The following is a 17,707-nucleotide window of genomic DNA, read 5'->3' on the forward strand; positions in this document are numbered from 1 at the left end:
TGTGAAACCATAAATATCTTTAAAGTAGAGGCGTTTCAGAGGGAAACAGCTTTGTGCTGTTTTCAAACTTAAGAATTTGTGTTTCTGAGAAGTCTAGAATCCCCTTATCGAGTTTTTAAATGAAAATGCCAACTGTGTAGATAAAGTAGTTCCTGTGGGAGGGGCTTAAGGTGTACAGGCGTGTACAGTGTGGCACTTGGGGGTTGGTTTGCTTGTTGCCCAATAGTGATGGTGCTAACCTCTTGAAAAGTTTGTTCTTTTGAGCAGTTGTAAAAGTTTGTAGTTTTTGTTCAGAACCATCACGCTCTGCCTCGTTTGGCTGGTAAAGATAATTCCCACCTCTGCTCGAGCTCGAGGCCTCTCACACAGTCTGCGCCAGCACTGACCAGCGCCACAGATCACATTGGTTTCCTCTAACGTTCTCCTTCAGATGCCTCAGGATCGAGAAACTCTTGTGGTGCAGAGCTCAGTAAAAAACGATTTAAAAATGATGAGGAGCTTGCTCCTGTTCTCAACAGGCTACCTTCAAGCTCTCATCGCCGGTGATGATCCTCGAAAGTCGAGTCAGTTTGAAAAAGAAGCGGACTGTAAACTTCAGAATGTGCAGTGCAAGTAGTCAGCATGGATTTCTAGTCAGCAGTCTAAAAATAGCAGCTGTTTGGACACGACTGAGATGTTGACCTTGAACAGGAGATCGGAGGAATGTAAAGCAGATAAGCTTTTTGATTTTTATAGGTCTGCTCACGGAGTGTCAGGTCACAGCTCTTATATTGACAAACCTGGCAGCCCTGGGTCAGAGTGATTATTCAAGCTATCCTGTGAGTTTTGTGTGGATTTACATGATTTTTGCCTCTCAGATTGCCGCGGAGCGAGAAAAGGAGCTACAGAAGCAGGAGGAGGAGAAACAGCAGGCCAACATCGCCCTGAAGAAAGCCAAGGAGGAGCAGGCGCCAAAAACCTTCAAAGCAGGTGTTGGAAAATACATCAACCCTGCCACAATGTAAGGAACACACGTGAATACAGATGACTACAGTCTCCCCTGTGCTTTTAATGCAGACACGACTCATTCATATGCACCAGCGAGACTATGAAAGCTGCAAGCGCACAAACACGAGTTAAAGAGTGTTTCTTTCCACTCCGTTGACAGAATTTACATTAAAAAGTTGCAGCGTTTTCTCACCGTCTGATGTAAGAGACTAGAGAAAGTGGAAAGCAATGAATGTATGATTACATAGCAGCATAGCAAGAGAGAATGGGAATAGGCATATTGTATGAAATTGCCAATTTTCCCCACAGGGATAATTCAGGGTTATTATCCATAACATATTTTTGATATTCCTTTTGTTTTCACATGTTTTGGCATAATATTTAGAATAACTTTTTATTGCTCAAGTTTTCTGTTCAAATTGCTCAGTCACTGGGTTATAAAACAGATGGATCCAAACAATAGAGTTTTGTCCTCTGGCTCTATTTTATTAGTCCATAAAGGGCCTCTTATGGTGTTTTATGGGATCATTCTTTTGGGGGGTTTTAATCTATCGTGTTAAGCTTTTAACTGTGTTAACATATAATGCGCTTAGTTAAAATTTGAAGAAGCAGTCGTGAGTAGTCGTGCTGCAGCTGTGGTTTGATTTTTGATTTGGATCATAATGTGGCTGAATTTGTTTTTCTTTTTAACTTTGTTTCCACCAGCTGTTTTTGTTTGTTTGTTTGTTTGTTTGTTTGTTTTTTGATAGCAAAACGCAGGAGAGACAGGTAAAGGTTTAGGCTATTATATCGCTACCACAAGGTATCAGGATGCCGGTGGTCATCGGTGGTCCCACAGAAGCAGTGGGACGATCAGACTGCGGAGCAGATTCATGTCAGTGTGTGGGACTGTAGCCTGAGGTTTATGACATTAACTGTTATCGTGTCACAGTGGAAAAATAATCAAATGAGTAGTTGAATGAATATTTCTCTCCAGTGTGAATGTTGGATAGAAAGCACTTGTAGAAAAACGTGCTGGTGTGAATAAGTTATACAAAAGCAGTATATAAGAACCCGTCCATTTACCAGACAAAACGGGACATTTCCTCAGTCTCTAAGGAACCGTTAGAAGCATTAAAACATTTTTAAATGTATTTTCACAATGTACAGACCAATCTGTCAAAGACTGAAGGTACGCCCCACCGCCCCTTTTTTAGGCTGACTTTTACTTTCACTAAGAAGAAATGCCTGAAAATATGAGCCCAGCATGCAGACAAGGACATGCACAACAGAATTTACAAAGAACAGAGTTACAAGAAAGATCAAAGAATTATCTGCAAGAAGCAATATGTAAATGGATCTTCGTGTGTTCATATTCTGCTTCTTTTCTCTCAGAAAACGTTCAGTTGCTGAAGATGAAAGCGGTCCGTCCACCAGCGGCACGGCAGCCAAGAAGTCCAAAGGCAAAACCAGCTTCGGAGACTTCAGCTCCTGGTAGCACTGACACATTCTCAATTTACCAGATTGTATCTTTACTGGTCAGAATGGCAACCAGCAGAATTACTTTTATTCTTTTTTTTTGTGTAATGTTTTTCTTCTCTCAGTAGCATCGGCTTTTTGACAACTATCAATTAAAGCTCCTTTTCATAAAGACTGTTTTCTTCATTATTAAAGATAATCTTATCGGTATTTGGATTAAATATCTCACTGATGTTTCGTCCTGGATGGTTTAATAAGTGTTGCTATGCTACTACAGTTAGCTGCTTGCTAGCAACACTGGCATAATTAATTTACAGTGTCTCTAGTAAACAAAAGCTATATGTTTATGGGTTCAGCGGCTAGTTTCACATCTTTATAGAACATGCAAGGTCTCTTAAACAGATCCACCTCTCGTTTGAGTGATGCCTCATTAAACAAGGAGGACTTTACGGCGGCTACGTTCATCTTTTATGTACAGTCTATGCACACATCGTGCAGCACTGGGGTTAAAGGCTGTTTGAATCAGATACAAAATTCAGATATAAAACCCAAAATCGATGAGTCTGTGCAGACATCTCCGCTGAGGCTTCTGCATGGCACAGATGATGAAGTGTATTTAACACGTTTTCAAACCCGACAGTCAGATAGCCTCCTGTGAGCAGCACCCAGTGATAGTGGGGAGGAAGAAGTCACGTTTACCAGCCTACGAAATGTAACTAAAGCATGGTTCAGCTCAGGACTGATGGTGGATATGCAGGTGGCTCATAGAGCAGTGCTCGAGAAGCAGTGTGGAAAAGTCTTTGACCTAATCTTGCAGCATCTAGAGCAGGGGTGGGGGCGAGGGCCGGGCTCCTGCAGGTCTTAGATGTGTCCTTGATCCATCACAGCTGATTTAAATGGTTAAATTACCTCATCAACATGCCTTGAAGTTCTCCAGAGGCCTGGTAATGAACTCATCATTGGATTCAGGTGACCCAGGGTGGGATCTAAAACCTGCAGGACACCGGCCCCTGGGGCCTGGAGTTCCCCACCCTGATCTCAAGCAATGAGCCTCAAAGCTCACTGTACTCGAAAGAAAAAAGCTCTTGTGTGGTTTTTTTTTTTCATGTTTTCTGAATTTCATAGTTCATAAAGTTAATATTTTCTAACAAGAAAAAAGGATGGTCCGGTGATTTTCGAGCACTGGGAAGTGCTTCTCTTCACCTCACAAACTCAATAGTTTGATATTTTCTCATTCTGGTTGAAATCACCTCGAAATAATTTTTTCAACAGAGCTTCAGGGTTAGAATCTTTTATTTTTTTATTTTACTTTGACAAAAACCTTATTATTCACTGCTCTCATTCAACAGCACCAAGAAAATGTATGAAAAAATATGTGAAAATACTTTCAGTTCTTGAGTTTTCATTGAACAACACTGAAGGAAACCTCGTTTGTTCTCGTGTTTATAGTTTCGTCTGTATTGATTCATTGTTTTCATGCATTTGAAATAAATGTTCAGAGAGGGCTCCTGTCATCCCTTTTATGTGAGAGCATAATTTGAAAATTACATTTCATACATCCACACAAAGCTTCTATAGAAAACGATCAGACTAAACCAAAGAAAGATCTGAATTTACTGCCTACAAAGTGACGTTGGATGGATGTTTTCAACACATAACAAGACAACTTGTGACTCTCTATCATTTATTTTGTTTTTTTAGGTCATTTTAAGTTTTTTGGACAAAACCTGAAGAATTTTTTATTTATTTATGTGTTCTTGTGTTTTTTCATGCTCTGGTGTTTCCTGACAAATACAGATTCTGCGTTTTTCTTCCATAAATCCGTCTTGTGTTTTAAAATGTTTTAATAGCAGCAAAATCAAAACTTGCAGTCTCGTGCAGATGTGGTAACATCCATGACAGATGTGCTTGAAACATCGCTCTGAGGCAATGAATAGAAAAACTGCGTTTCGGTCTCTGTAAATAAGCCTGACAGGTGGTTTTCTGCACATTTATACAAACACGCACCTTTTTACCTGCAGTTCATTTTATTATTCTTCTTGATGCTCAACAGTGACTCCCACACCTTATTGGACTAATCTTTGCTTGTTTGCAATCATTTAAGAAACCTTTATGGGGCTTTTGAGGATTTTCCACTTGGTGATTGTGACTGCAGTGAAAGGTTTATATGCAGGAAGCTGACGTTTTTGGCTGATCACTCCTCCGGTCGTGTAATTCCTCCAACCTCAAAACAATGTGAAATGAGCACCGTGGGCATTGAGTAATTTTTCCTATAACCCATTGGTCCTGGCAAACATCACTTCCTATACACTATAAATATTTCTGGGAATTACCAAAAGTATCAGGTGTTCTGGGCAGGAAGTGTGAAAGCTTTCACTGGATGAGTATTAAATCATTAGCTCTATATCTGAAGGCTGAAAAACAGGCGTGTAATTCCACGGAGCTGCGTGGGATCGGCCTTTTAAAGATCCTTGTTGTGCTGTTGCAGAAGACCTATTTGCAATGGCCCCCTTGTGTCACATAACACGTAATTTATTGGATGCTTGGTTATCGCCCTAATGCTGCTCCACTCAAGTCTCATCATTTAGCGTTGCTCTTGGCAGCAGTTGCTACGCTTTGGGCTTTTACCTGAATGAATACACCCTTGAGTGTCCTAAGTTTCTCCCTTGTCTGAGTGAGATTAAGCTTCGTAAACACGGGGAGGTGGAAAATGAAGCTGGTGCCCTCCAAAACTTGAACTTCTTGACCTACACGATTATCCTTTTCACACATGGAGCGCTAAAACGGCGCTGCAGCGTGACGGACACTCATTCGTTCTCACAACTGTCCCGTCAGCAGAGCAGCTGACATGAATTCCTGCAGGCTCTCAGATGCTGATGTCACTAACAGAATGAATAATTAAGGTCTGTGCTGCTTGAAAGCATTGGCTGGGCAATTTGAGACTGAGGAGTGACATGTAAACTGTGTGTTGTTTACATAATGAAGTCAAGTGGTAAAGCCAGGGGAAGGCTAAGCATGTACCGGGTTACAGTGTATATGAAACTTTTATACACAGTAGTTTTTCTTTATCCAAAAACATCTTTATAAAAGTTTAAAATAAACAAAATCTGATTTGAGTTTTAGAAAATAACAAATTATATTGGGAAAATTTAGAAGATGTTTAATTAAAAAATGTTGCTCGTGTTTTAATACCTGTTCTGAAGTTCAGGACAGTGCACGTTCATTTGTTAAAGCCACACAAGCAAATTGTAAAACTGATTTTTCTCTTCTTAATTTTTGAGCCTTGAAAGTAGCGATTGAGACCAAAAATTAATCGAGAGCGAGCTGAGTGCCACTTTCACGGACTTCTATACGGTTGTTTTAAGAAATCCGCAACTGCTTTACTTTTCAGACCCACAACTAACATAATTTATTACAGTTTGTACTGTTTGATTTACACATAATTTTAATGCTTTTTTATTAGTGCAGGTTTAATAACTGCTGTAAATCACTTTGGTTCTATTTTAGCACAAAAATGATGCAAAACTTTGAAATGCCAAAGTTTCTTCACTGAATGAACCATTAAAATATGTCCTTGAAATCACTCCCCTTTCAAACAGTTCCTCCTAACATGTCACATACTGTGGATTGGTCACAATAATTAGCTTTGGTTATCCATATTGTCAGGGTGAAGGTTTGTTCAGTGGAGTTCAGTAGGACTCCTTCAGCATCTGAAATGAGACCATGGACATACCGTCTCTAACCACTGCGACCGAGGGACGGTCAGAAACTTTTGTTTGATGTGTTATACATCTTAAAAGGGTGTATTTTTTGTCTCGAACCAAGGTTATACCCCCAAAACCGAACACCGAGGTCTCAGAAGAAGACCGCATAGGAGTAGAGGCAAGAATAAAAGCAAACACTTCTGACTGGTGCAGCTCGAACTCTGACAAACCACCTGAAGGCTGCTTATAAGGCTGCTGTGGTGGAATCGTGAGCTGGGCCTGCTGTTTTCTTTTTTTCTCTGTTGGCGCTTGAAAAAAGAGCCTAATATGGTCATGGAAGCCCCACCCAACTTTGCTGTTTGAACTTTTTGTTTGCGAGGGACAGCCAATCAGAAGAAGTTTAGCTTAAAGGAGAGCTAAATTAGCTTGTGTCACACAGAGGATGATTGAGGGGTTGCACCAAGGCCCAGTATACATCGTGGACTGTAAATCATTGAAATTACGTTGATTTGAGGCTTTCAGATTTTGATACAGAAAAATTCCTGATTGAATTTTTCTCCAGTCAAAGTTGAAGTTTTGCTGTTTGACAAATCTGAGAAGCCAGACTTGCTCTTCCAGCTTTCAGGACGCAGGATTATTTTTATTTCTGTATTTCAGGCTACAAATATGTGATTGGGTGATGATGTGGAGCAAAGTTAAGATGTCAGAAAGTATTTGAATTGTTGTCAAATCTAATCTGGGCGCCCAAATTCGTTCCAGTTTTATATTTTAAGAGTATTTTTATTGAGCAAAACAGTTTCACAAAGTAATGACTAAAGTTGGCACTGGATGTCCTTTAAAACATTAACCACTGAAATATTCTTGGTAAATGCACAAAGAACGGGCTCCAACAGCATCTCATTTTCTGCATAATTAAACCGTCAGTTTTGTTCCCCCCTTTTGGAAAAACAAGCAAGAAAACTTTAAAGTTTAAAATGATTTAGATAAAAAGAACAAACCCAGTGAACATAACTGTACAAATCCTAAATAAAGAATTAAAATGTATAGTAATGACATTTATATTTACTCAGTTATTCCTTAATCATATAGTATCTATAGTTCAAAAAGCCTGTTTTTACACATCATTTGAACAGTATTTCTTTAAACCATAACTGTTAATTACAAAAATGCATTATAACACTCTATTATATTGTTTATGCAGTAATGCACAAACAATAGAAATGTTCAGATTTTTATTTGAAGCTTCTATAGATAACAATAAAATAATAAATGAATAAATTATAAAGAATTGCAGCCATTAAACTCAGAAACAGGACAATTATAAGAAAAGTGTGCTTAAAGTACAAAAGTCAGTATTTGTAAAGCTTTTTTTCTTGCAGGTTATTGCTTCAAAGATGCCTCACAATCCAAAAAGTCAATAAAAAATTCAATTTCAAACTTCATGTAATGCACAAAACACCATTAAAATACAATAATCGAATTAAGACTAAAGAAAAATAATATCTGCAAAGTATACTCAATCGAAAACCAAGCTGAGCAGGCGTGTGACATGAACAATGTTTAAGTATGTTTCACTGTTTGATCCCAGGTAGCAAATGTCAGGTGTGTCCACAGGAACATTTCAGAGCCGGGGTTGGAAGGTGATTAATGTGAGAGGAAATTTAAAAAAGAAACAAACTTAAGATTTATTGTTACTGTAACGTGTGTCGGTCCAAAGATAAATAGTTTGAGGTCAGAAACATGTGTTTCATATATGCTCTGTCACTGGTTAAACCTCCTGCAGACCCTGTCTCAGCACCCTGATTTCAAAGAGTAGAAATATTTTTAAATGTAGGTTTATATTGGTTTACTTAACTAAACGTAGGTGTGAACACATTTTTATGAATATTAATATAAAAATTCAAACAATATTGTGTAATTACAAAAAACTAAAAGCTGGATACTGTTGAGTCCAGCTCCTCCCGGGTTGAGTCTGACCTGCTGCTGACTGTGCAAACCAAGCTGTCACTACGATGGGTGATGAAGTATTTTGATGAAGACTCACTTCTCTGAATCCTCTGCTTTGAACATTCTGTTGCTCCTGATTGCAGTACCTGCTGGAACCACCCCCGTGTTTAACCTTTAGACCTCTGTTTTAGTTGTTTATGTCTTACTCTTTGATCTTGTCGCCACACTCTTGGCTTCAGACCTTTTGATGTCGTTTTTTCTGTGTTTAGTACCCTCCTGTTAATCATTCCCATCCTTTTGTGTACCAGCATTAATGCCATGCCTTTTCAGTGGCTCGGGGTCGGCTTACCTTCCCAGATCCCCTCTCTGGGGTGGTAAAAGCCCAACTGGAATACACAACAAACACACCACCACAGCAAACTCTGAGGAACAGGACTTGGAGACATTTCTTCACCAGTCTCTCCATACTCCCAAAGCACTGACCCCCGTAAGATGCAGTCAAATGCCTTCTCTTATGCTTGATTTCGACTTGAATCTGCAATGAAAATCAAGCAAGTATGCAAAAGACATGTAGACTGGTGGGGCAAACCCCTCCACATCTTCGCGTGCCCTCAAGAGGATACAGAGCTGGTCCAGTGTGGCACGACCGTGGTGAAAACTGCATCGCTGCTCCTGGAAGTTTGACTAACAGACTCCACATTGCTCATTAGTTCAACCAGAATAGTTTGTCACTGTCAGCCAAGTTGTGTCTCAGAATCACGTCTCTCCTCTATGCAGATGATGTGGTTGTTTTGGCGTCACTAGGTAGTGACCTCCAGCACACTCTAGGGTGGTTTGCAGCTGAGTGTGAAGTGGCTGGATAGGTAGCGTCACTCACATGCATAAGTTTGGTGGAGAGGTACATCACCAGAGGTGGCTAGGATCCCACTAAGGTGGACCTCGACCTCACTTGAAAGGAAAACCTACAACTCCTAGTTTTACACAACCTAATCAAAATTTAGAGGTTTAAAAATGGGATACAGCGTTCTTAGAGGTAAACATGACCAGGGATTCAAGAAAAAAAACCCTCCTTTTACTACATACCTGTGATGGCTACTGCCATCTGCAACCAGAGTAACAGGTGGCCGAGAGAGTGAACATGGAGCTTTGTATTCATGCTCTCCTGAGGAGTTTGAGGAGGAGTCAGAGGCCGTGTTCATCAGCACCACTCACCAACGGCCCATCAGTCAGTTATCTGGCATTTCCTTCTCCAGCTTTAATACTGATATCAAATTAAATAGGCAGTAACAGCTGTGTCAGGCAATTGCAGAAACTGGATGTCTCACATGCTGTTGTTATAGAGATCCAGTTTCAGTGCCTTTAAAAGGCCAAGCAGAGGACATAGTCTTTATAAAGTCATCACCCTACCGCCTCAGTGCTATAATAAAAACTGACCAGAAATCTCGTAGGGTACGTGAATAAATTTCTAATGTGTGTCTGCGCACATCACCATCATCACCATCATCATCCCTCTCCCTTCTCAGTCTCACTTTTCATTCCCAGGCCTCCTTTTGAAGTAGACCGTTGAGAGCAGACATGAGCAGAGATACTGCAGGGGGAGAAAGTGGGTGAATGCTGAGCACAGTTATGCAGCAGTCAGATTCTCGTCTTGGTTTAGCATCCCCTTTCAGATTTTTAGATTTTCTAGGAATATCACTTGCTTTTTTAAAATCTTAGTAATGGTTATGTCCTCATTCCCTGTCTATTTTTTCTTATGTAACACTGGCTCTGATGCACCAGTGCGTTTTAGGGCTGTAGCTGTTGGTTGGTCCAGACCACAGACTGCATGTAAAGAAGTGTCAACACTTCCTCTCACCTTACAAAGCTCAGGCCACACTAGTGAAAAAATGGGTGCTGTTATGTCATTTGCAGGACTTCACTGTGTCGACCAGGTCTGCACCTTTACCTCCTCCTGCTCAGTTATTATGTTGTCTCTCAGTGTAACTGACTAAATTCACTCTTTTGATGATTGTGGTTCTAATGTCATCATTAAGTGGATATTATAGCTCAAATATAGGTTTGTGTTTCCTGTTTCTGCTGTTTACTTCTGGCTCTGCAGAGGGAGGAAGAAAGGACTTGAAGGCAAGTGTCAAAAGCTGCAGTTCCTCTGGTGGCCACATGAGGCTGACTTCAAAAGTAAGTGAGTCTTTAGACTCTCACATTGAAATTCCCAACTTAACAGTGTTAAAGCTTGTGTTTACACCCTGACAGTTTGGCCTCTATGAGTCGTTTTGACCTTCATCAAAAGTTTGATGAAGTGCTGGAAAGTTAGAGGTGGGTCCAGTTTGATTGACAGCTGTTCTGACAAACCATCCAAGAAGTTTGTGCTTCAGTGTTGGTAATTGAAATTCTAGCATTTTATCAGATTGTTTCTTAGCACTAATTTACAAGCATGTGTGTCTGTGTGGTCCACCCATACAGCTTTTGGTAACCAAGTTTTCTCCTCAGTGATGGTCATCTGTCTGTTTGGGTTTTCAGTCATCCTGGTCATGGTAGTTTTAAACACTTGAGCTGAAGGCAACTGGATTTCGTTTTGGTTTCTTTCACCTCTTGCATGAAAATCTTCCTCTTCTAAGGGGTTAAGGTTGTCACTTAATGACAGCTAACCCTGCAGAGGGTTTAGTTTCGATGTATTTTCTCTCGTGATCTCTCCGCTTTTCACATCTGAAGTTCAAGAGAAACCAAAGAAGGCTTTCAGATGAGAAGTGAAATGGCTTCAAGAGCCTAAAAAAAGGAAGTCCAGTTGCCTTCAGCTTTCAAGTGCTCAAGACAAAAAGGCAATGTTGGGTGCTTTAAAGTAGACTGATGACATCCCACTATGCTGGAATTTATACATACAGGTGTGATCGGAGGGTTACTTCATCTAGCCCAGAGATCGAAGTTTCCATCAGTGACAACTTTAACCCCTGACCTCAGACATAACTCATCATGAGTGGCAACATTACCCACCACCCTAACTCTATATTTTAGAAAAAAGGAAATAATAGAAAAACATTTTGGGGGTAAACAAAAAATATCAAATAATATTTTTTCAGATATGATGTTTTCTATTTAATTTATGTCTCTCTCTTTTGTTCTGTTAATTAATCCATCAAATTTTGATCAGTTTAGATGGATTAGGATGAAAAGTATTATTTAATGTTGTTTTGCTCCCTGAGAAATGATGTCATTGTTTGTTATGTTGTAATAAGTTAGCTTAATAAAAGAAAACCCTAATGATCTAAAGAGTAATTCAGTGTTAACATTTATTATTTGGGTTATTCAGATGACAGTCCTCAACCATAGTTAAGGGCATTAAAACAGTGCATTAAATACAGCTCCAGACAGCCGTTGGATACACAGAGTGTAAATTGTTTGGCTTGTATTTCCAGCATTAAACAGTGGCTTTAACTGAAAATAGAATCATTTGAATCAGCTGTGTATTTGGATAAAAAGTCCTGGTTTGTGTAAAGATTCCAGAACCACGACAAACATCCAAACTTCAGCCTCTCCGACTCCCGAGGCTGTCAGCACCAAGTCTGGGTCTTTCTATATCTGCCTTTTTCTAAATTACAACCATCAGCTGTCTGTCTTTTTTCATTTCACAGGTCAGCCCTCCATTTTACATGCTGCATCCATTTCACTGAAACTGTGCCAGAGATCACTTGTTACTTTATAAGACGGGGAAATGATTCACCCATCCTGGAGCAGGGAGGTGATCTGTGACTCCCTTCCTCCCTGCACCGCAGCGAGGGAACGGGTTTGTCAGAGCTGCGTCTGAGCTGCAGCGTTTTATTCTGAAACATTTATGAGGTTACATAGTCCAGAGAGAGGAGGCACAAAAAACCCCACTACCAGGAAAGCTTCTACATATACACTGCTTTATATGAGCTAAAACATCAGTGTATGTGACCCATTTATTAAAGGTTTATACACTGCTAAGTAAACCAGGTGAAGTTAAAAAGGAAGACTCTAGATGAGCTGGTGGGGAGAGGGAGGTCGGGGCAAACCGATAAGTGATCGAAGATCGACGAACACAAGAAGTTGTCACTGCCTCGTCATAACAAGCTGTTGTTAACGTCTTAAAAAGTGCTCCTCATATCTGTCTCACTCCCAGGCAGCAGCTTTTCCATGATTTTTAAATGAGGTGAAAACAAAGAAATGATGGTGTTCAGTGCCCTAGACGTGGAACAGGACAAGAATTTATCCATCGTTTTCAGATCAATACCTGCAAGGCAGGTTTAAAAGATCTCAACCCTAATTAAGACAAATACTACAGAATCTAATTATAGTTATATTTAAACTACAAGTATGAGTTTAGTTACTTTTAATGTGAAAGCACAGCTGACATTTACCAGCCTGATTATTGGCTTGGTTCGATGTTTGGGTTACTTCACTATTTAACCTGACTGTGTGCTCATGGTAGCATGAGAAACAGTTCCTGGGAGGCATTAACAGATATCACAGATGGAAGTGGACACCGTTAGGTTTAAATATAAGAGCTTCCTCTGTGTTTTTGGATGAAAACACCTTTTAAAGGTCCATTTTCTCTTCTTGTGAAGGTGCACGCTTCTCCTGCAATAATCACGATCATTTCGTTTGATCTTGTGTCTGATGTGTTGAGAGGTCTGTTCAATTATGTTAGAAGCTCTCAGAGGTAATTCTGATAATTCGCCCTTTCACAAAGAAAAGTAAAGTATAAAAAGTGTTGTGGAGACGCGGTGTTGTTTATTTCGAGTCCTTTCATGTTGTCCTTTGAAAGCCGTCAAATTTCCTGGATCGCTGTGTTCACACACTGAGCCGACAGCAGGCTTACAGCAAAACAGAAAGCGCCGAGCTTCTGTTCACCATTTTGTTTTTCTGGATAAAGAAACATTCCCTGAAACAAATGGCTCTACAGCTACAGAAAAACAACAAACAGAGCTTGTGTGTGAGCTTTCATTACAACCTGAAAGGTATAGAAGTGAAAAGTTATCCAGCCCCAGCTTACAGAGTTAACACAAAGCTCTTCAGGCAACACAAAGTAAGGAACTTGGGAAGGTGAACAGACAACAGAGAAAAAGCAAAGCACAGGTGAAAACAATCAGGTGAATAAGTGCCTGTAAAATGTGAGCTGGTGTCATCGTTAGGTTGAACTACACAATTTAATTTTTTAGCAGTGGAAAGAGGTGCAAGGTCCCCAAAACGATGAATTCTGCTGTTCTTTCAGATAATGCTGCGGATGATGGACACGACAAAGGGAGGTGACATGTTGTATTTATAAAGTACCAAATTTCAACAACAGCAGCCTCAAGGTGCTTTTATTGTAAGTAATAATACAGAGAAAACACTTGGTGACAGTGGGAAGGAAAAACTGCCTTCTAACAGGAAGAAGCCTCAGACAGAACCAGGCTCAGGGAGGGGCGGGGCCATCTGCTGCGACTGCTTAGGTGGGGGTGAGGAAGACGGGACAAAGACATGCTGTGAAAGAGAGCCAGAGCTCTAGTGGCAGAGAGTCATGTTGGGTTGCAGCGTGTGAGCTGTGTGTGTTTGGTGACTGATCCTCTTTTACATACTTTTCAGTTTACTGACCAACACCTGAGTTTTGTTGTTTTCTTTCTTTGAATGGTGATGGCAGCTCGTCCGTCTCTTTTAGTTTAGTTATCAGTAGAAACGTTAATAAAACCTGTTAATTTAACCAGTCTCCTTTTTTCAACCTGGACACTTTTTGTTACTTTCCCTCATCCCCTGGACCTTTTTAGGGGAATGTAACAGGTGTACAAACACATAGTGAGTGAAGCCTATTAAGCCTATTGCAGCATAACAAAGGGGGGATTCAAGGTCACCTGGTCCAGCCCTAACTGTATGCTTTAGCAAAAAGGAAAGTTTGAAGCCTAATCTTTTTTTTCCCCCTCTTTATATATAAAGTTTTGCACATGTAATTTGACATATCAGGCCCAATACAGCAAGTACCAACCGATATAAAGACATATATCAAAACAAATTAGGCCATTAAAATTCAGATGATAACAATAAAACAGAAAAAAGAAAGAAAGCAGTGAAGTGAAAGCAATAATATCCAGTTGCTTACGACTAAGGTTCAGGGTGGCGTCCTCAGAAACACCAAAAATGGCAACTAGTGGACATGGTTTGAGAGTAACGCTCAAAACACGAGAGAGCACTTCAGAGTAAAAAGTCCAGTATAATTGAAGTGACGGGCAGGCAAAAAACATATGAGTTAAATCACAGGGGGAGGTGTTGCATCTGTTGCACAGGTCAGGTATGCTGGGGTATATTTTAGATAGTCTTGAAGCCTAATCTTGAAAGTAGAGCTAGTGTCTGTCTCCTGAATCCAAACTGGAAGCTGGTTCCACAGAAGAGGGGCCTGAAAACTGAAGGCTCTGCCTCCCATTCTACTTGTAAATACTCGAGGAACAACAAGTAGGCCTGCAGAGCGAGAGCGAAGTGCTCTAATAGGGTGATCTGGTACTACAAGGTCATTAAGATAAGATGGGGCCTGATTATTTAAGACCTTGTATGTGAGGAGTTTGAACTCAATTCTGGATTAAACAGGGAGACAATGAAGGGAAGCCAATATAAGAGAAATCTGCTCTCTAGTCACCTTCAGGACTCCTGCTGCACCATTTTGGATCAACTGAAGGCTTTTCTCATCTCTGGTCATAAATTGGTGGCGTTTCTCAAGTCAGCTGCTGCGACTCATTTATGCATAGGTGTCTGAAGGAGCCTGTACCATGAAGCACTGGTTGATCTCATTAGTGTGATGGGTACATCACTCTAAACTTCCTATTTGTCAGTGAATGGGTTATTGAGGTAAAGATTCCTGCTTTAAACCAGCTCATTAACTTTCCCCAAAGCTAGCCTTAGTCTAACCAATGAGAGAAAAGAAATAAAGTGCAAAGCAGAAAGCTTCCCACAGTGTCCCGGCAGGCAAACGTTCAACTTGTTTATGTTTTTGGTTTAAAAAGTGGAACCATTATGTGTTAAAGGCCACGGCATGAGGGAGGGGACATCAAAGGACACCTCAGTGTGATGGGGAGTCACAGAAGGAGACTGCAATCACATATTATGCTTTGAAAGTTCACACTTCATGTCTGATTTGGGGTTTTTACACTTTATTTGGCTTTGTTTTCACTTACTTTTCCTTTTGCTTCCTTAAAAACAATGTTAAGTTTAAGAAAGGCTCCAGATTTAGAAAATTTACCTCCTCAGAAACAAGGACACAGGAAGATGCAGAGGTCAGAAAGATGATCTTTAATGGGAGGAGTGGAAATAAGAAGAAAATGTTCGTGCTGTTTATGTTTATGAGAAATGTTATAGATTACTCTAATGACACTAAACAGTCCATACACAGATTTATGCTTCACATCAAAGTGACCCTAAAATCAATTCAAAATACAGCTTATCATGTATTTCGATATTGTTCTTTAGTTCCCACAATATTTCTTTAAAGTATTTCCCCCACTTGTGTTTATACTTCTGCCAGCATCTTTACTGTTACTCTTCAGGATCCTCTGAGTGCTCTGTCTCCTGTTTATATCTCTCTGGTATAGTGTAGAGTTTGTTTCTGGGTGTAATAGATCTTTAGGTCCGTGGAAAAGCTTTGATATTTTGAACCACTTACCCGCAGTATGCCAAACCCCACCCAGAAATACCCGACATCGTGAACAGCGCAGGTTTAATTGGCTATATGAGTGCTAAAGAGCGGCTGGACTGAGCTGTAAATGATCTCAGACCCTGGCATCCACCCTCACCTGTTTCCTTCAAAGAGATAATGTGATGGCCTGTCGTGTTAAGTTGGTGCGTCAGCAGAAGATCTGACAATCTGTGTTTGGATATGCATCTCTGCCTCAAATCCATCCTTTCAATGACATCACTCACCACCCCTCCCATTGGACAAAGTGACCGTCAGTCCGAGGCACTGACCAATGACTGCCCGGCAGTGCATCTGAGGGAGGTGTGGCAGGTGCAGTGCTGTAGCCATGGCGACAGTGGATGCTGAGCACTGCCACGACTTTGTGTAGGCAGAGTCTGAATGGGGATGACATCACTCAGGGAGACGGGAGAAAAACAACATCGCCTTCAGTTCCTGTGTCTGTTTTTCTGCCCGTGACGATAACACCAAATGTTATTTGGAGGAAGATGCAAAACTAAAGACGGTCGTTTTGTTAGAAATCAACTTTGAATCCCAAAGCAAAGCCAGAAACTGGCCTCTCTCTTTTGCTGTACGCAAAAAGATGACTGCAGAAGAAAACCAGTACTGATACAATCTTCTCCATTACAGGACAAATGTTTTGGAAACTGTTTGAAAAATGAGTTTTGGCTGAATTTTATATTTAGGAAACCTTTGTACATATGTGTGATTAAAGAAATATGACACTTTATTAAAAGCTGAGGGGAAAAAACAAAATAGAAATCATTAAAAGTTATAAAAATATATTTTTTAACTGCAAAAATAAAAGATCAAATTCATTAATGCTGATTAAATCACCATGAAGTACAGAATCTCTAGAAATAAAATTCAACAGAAAAATATTCTTAAAATACTTAAAATTCAAAAAATTTGTTCATTTTAAAATACAACAGTCACAATAAACAGAAGAACGTGACAACGCTGCGTTTACTGACTGTTTTATTTAGCTGCATCAGCCCAGTTACACCAGTTTGTGCGCTGGTTTTTCCACCATGAAGGTTTTAATGTCTCATGTGACAAGATGGGAACAAACAGCATACCCCTGATGTTTAGATGCTCCTCCTCACTGAATCTCTCTCTCTCTCTTTCTCCTTCTCTGGTTGTGACTCACGCTCTGGGCATGAGGGCCGGCCCCTCCTTCAGATGACATCAGAGGGCTTGAAATAGCTGCTGCAGCAGCAGCAGCAGCAGCATTAGAGCTTCCAGTCATGGGATCCTGCTGTGAGGCCTGCAACCCAGGCAGCTACTTCCAGCTGAGGAGGGGAGTGAGACTGGGAGGGGTGGGCCATAAAAACAAAGAGACGGGGGAGATAATGAAGTGACAGGAGCAACAAGTCAGAGGGGTGATCGGCTCAACATCCTTTCAGAGCTACTCTCACTCAAAAGGGGTCCAAAATATGAGAGCGGCAATTGTGTTTGGTCAAACTGAACACGTGTACCTGGATATTTTTCATTTTCACTGGTTTAATCTGTCGTCTTTGTTTCTTACTTTGCAATAAACCAGTAACATGAACTAATTCATGGTACATAATATAGCTGCAAATATGTCAACCATATATGTGGTTATAACAGTAGTTGCCCATAATAAACATGGCAACGTTTCAAAGAATGGATGCCAACGTATGTAGAAATAAGCTTACACAGACTGATCTCCACACTCAGAATCCGACTGTTTTTTCCAATCCTGGCTCTGTATGATGTCACTGAGAGCTAATGCCTCATAACAAAATATGAATAGCTCAGGTTTATGGACTCGAATTGTGACATTTGATCAGGACAGTAAAAATGTGTATGTAATGTATTTCTCTGCAACACCTACTTTTTACAGATAAAAACTGGGGATGTGTCACCGTGGCAACCAAGAAAACAGCTTTAAAGGAAGTGCCAACGATTGTGTCTTAAC

At 40.4% G+C, this 17,707-nt stretch overlaps 1 protein-coding gene across 1 annotated transcript in view; it reads left to right on the forward strand.

The window, feature by feature from the left end:
- Positions 1-2,617, forward strand: part of ppil2 (peptidylprolyl isomerase (cyclophilin)-like 2) — a 28,576-nt gene extending 25,959 nt beyond the window's left edge. The window contains exons 19-20 of the mRNA XM_026187151.2: positions 858-1,000; positions 2,362-2,617. Coding sequence (XP_026042936.1) covers positions 858-1,000; positions 2,362-2,464 — 246 coding nt within the window. The 3' untranslated portion in view covers positions 2,465-2,617. The remainder of the gene's footprint in view (positions 1-857; positions 1,001-2,361) is intronic.
- Positions 2,618-17,707: the final 15,090 nt, after the last annotated feature.

Source organism: Astatotilapia calliptera, chromosome 12 (genome assembly GCF_964374335.1).
Source record: "Astatotilapia calliptera chromosome 12, fAstCal68.1, whole genome shotgun sequence".
Taxonomy (NCBI): Eukaryota; Metazoa; Chordata; class Actinopteri; order Cichliformes; family Cichlidae; genus Astatotilapia; species Astatotilapia calliptera.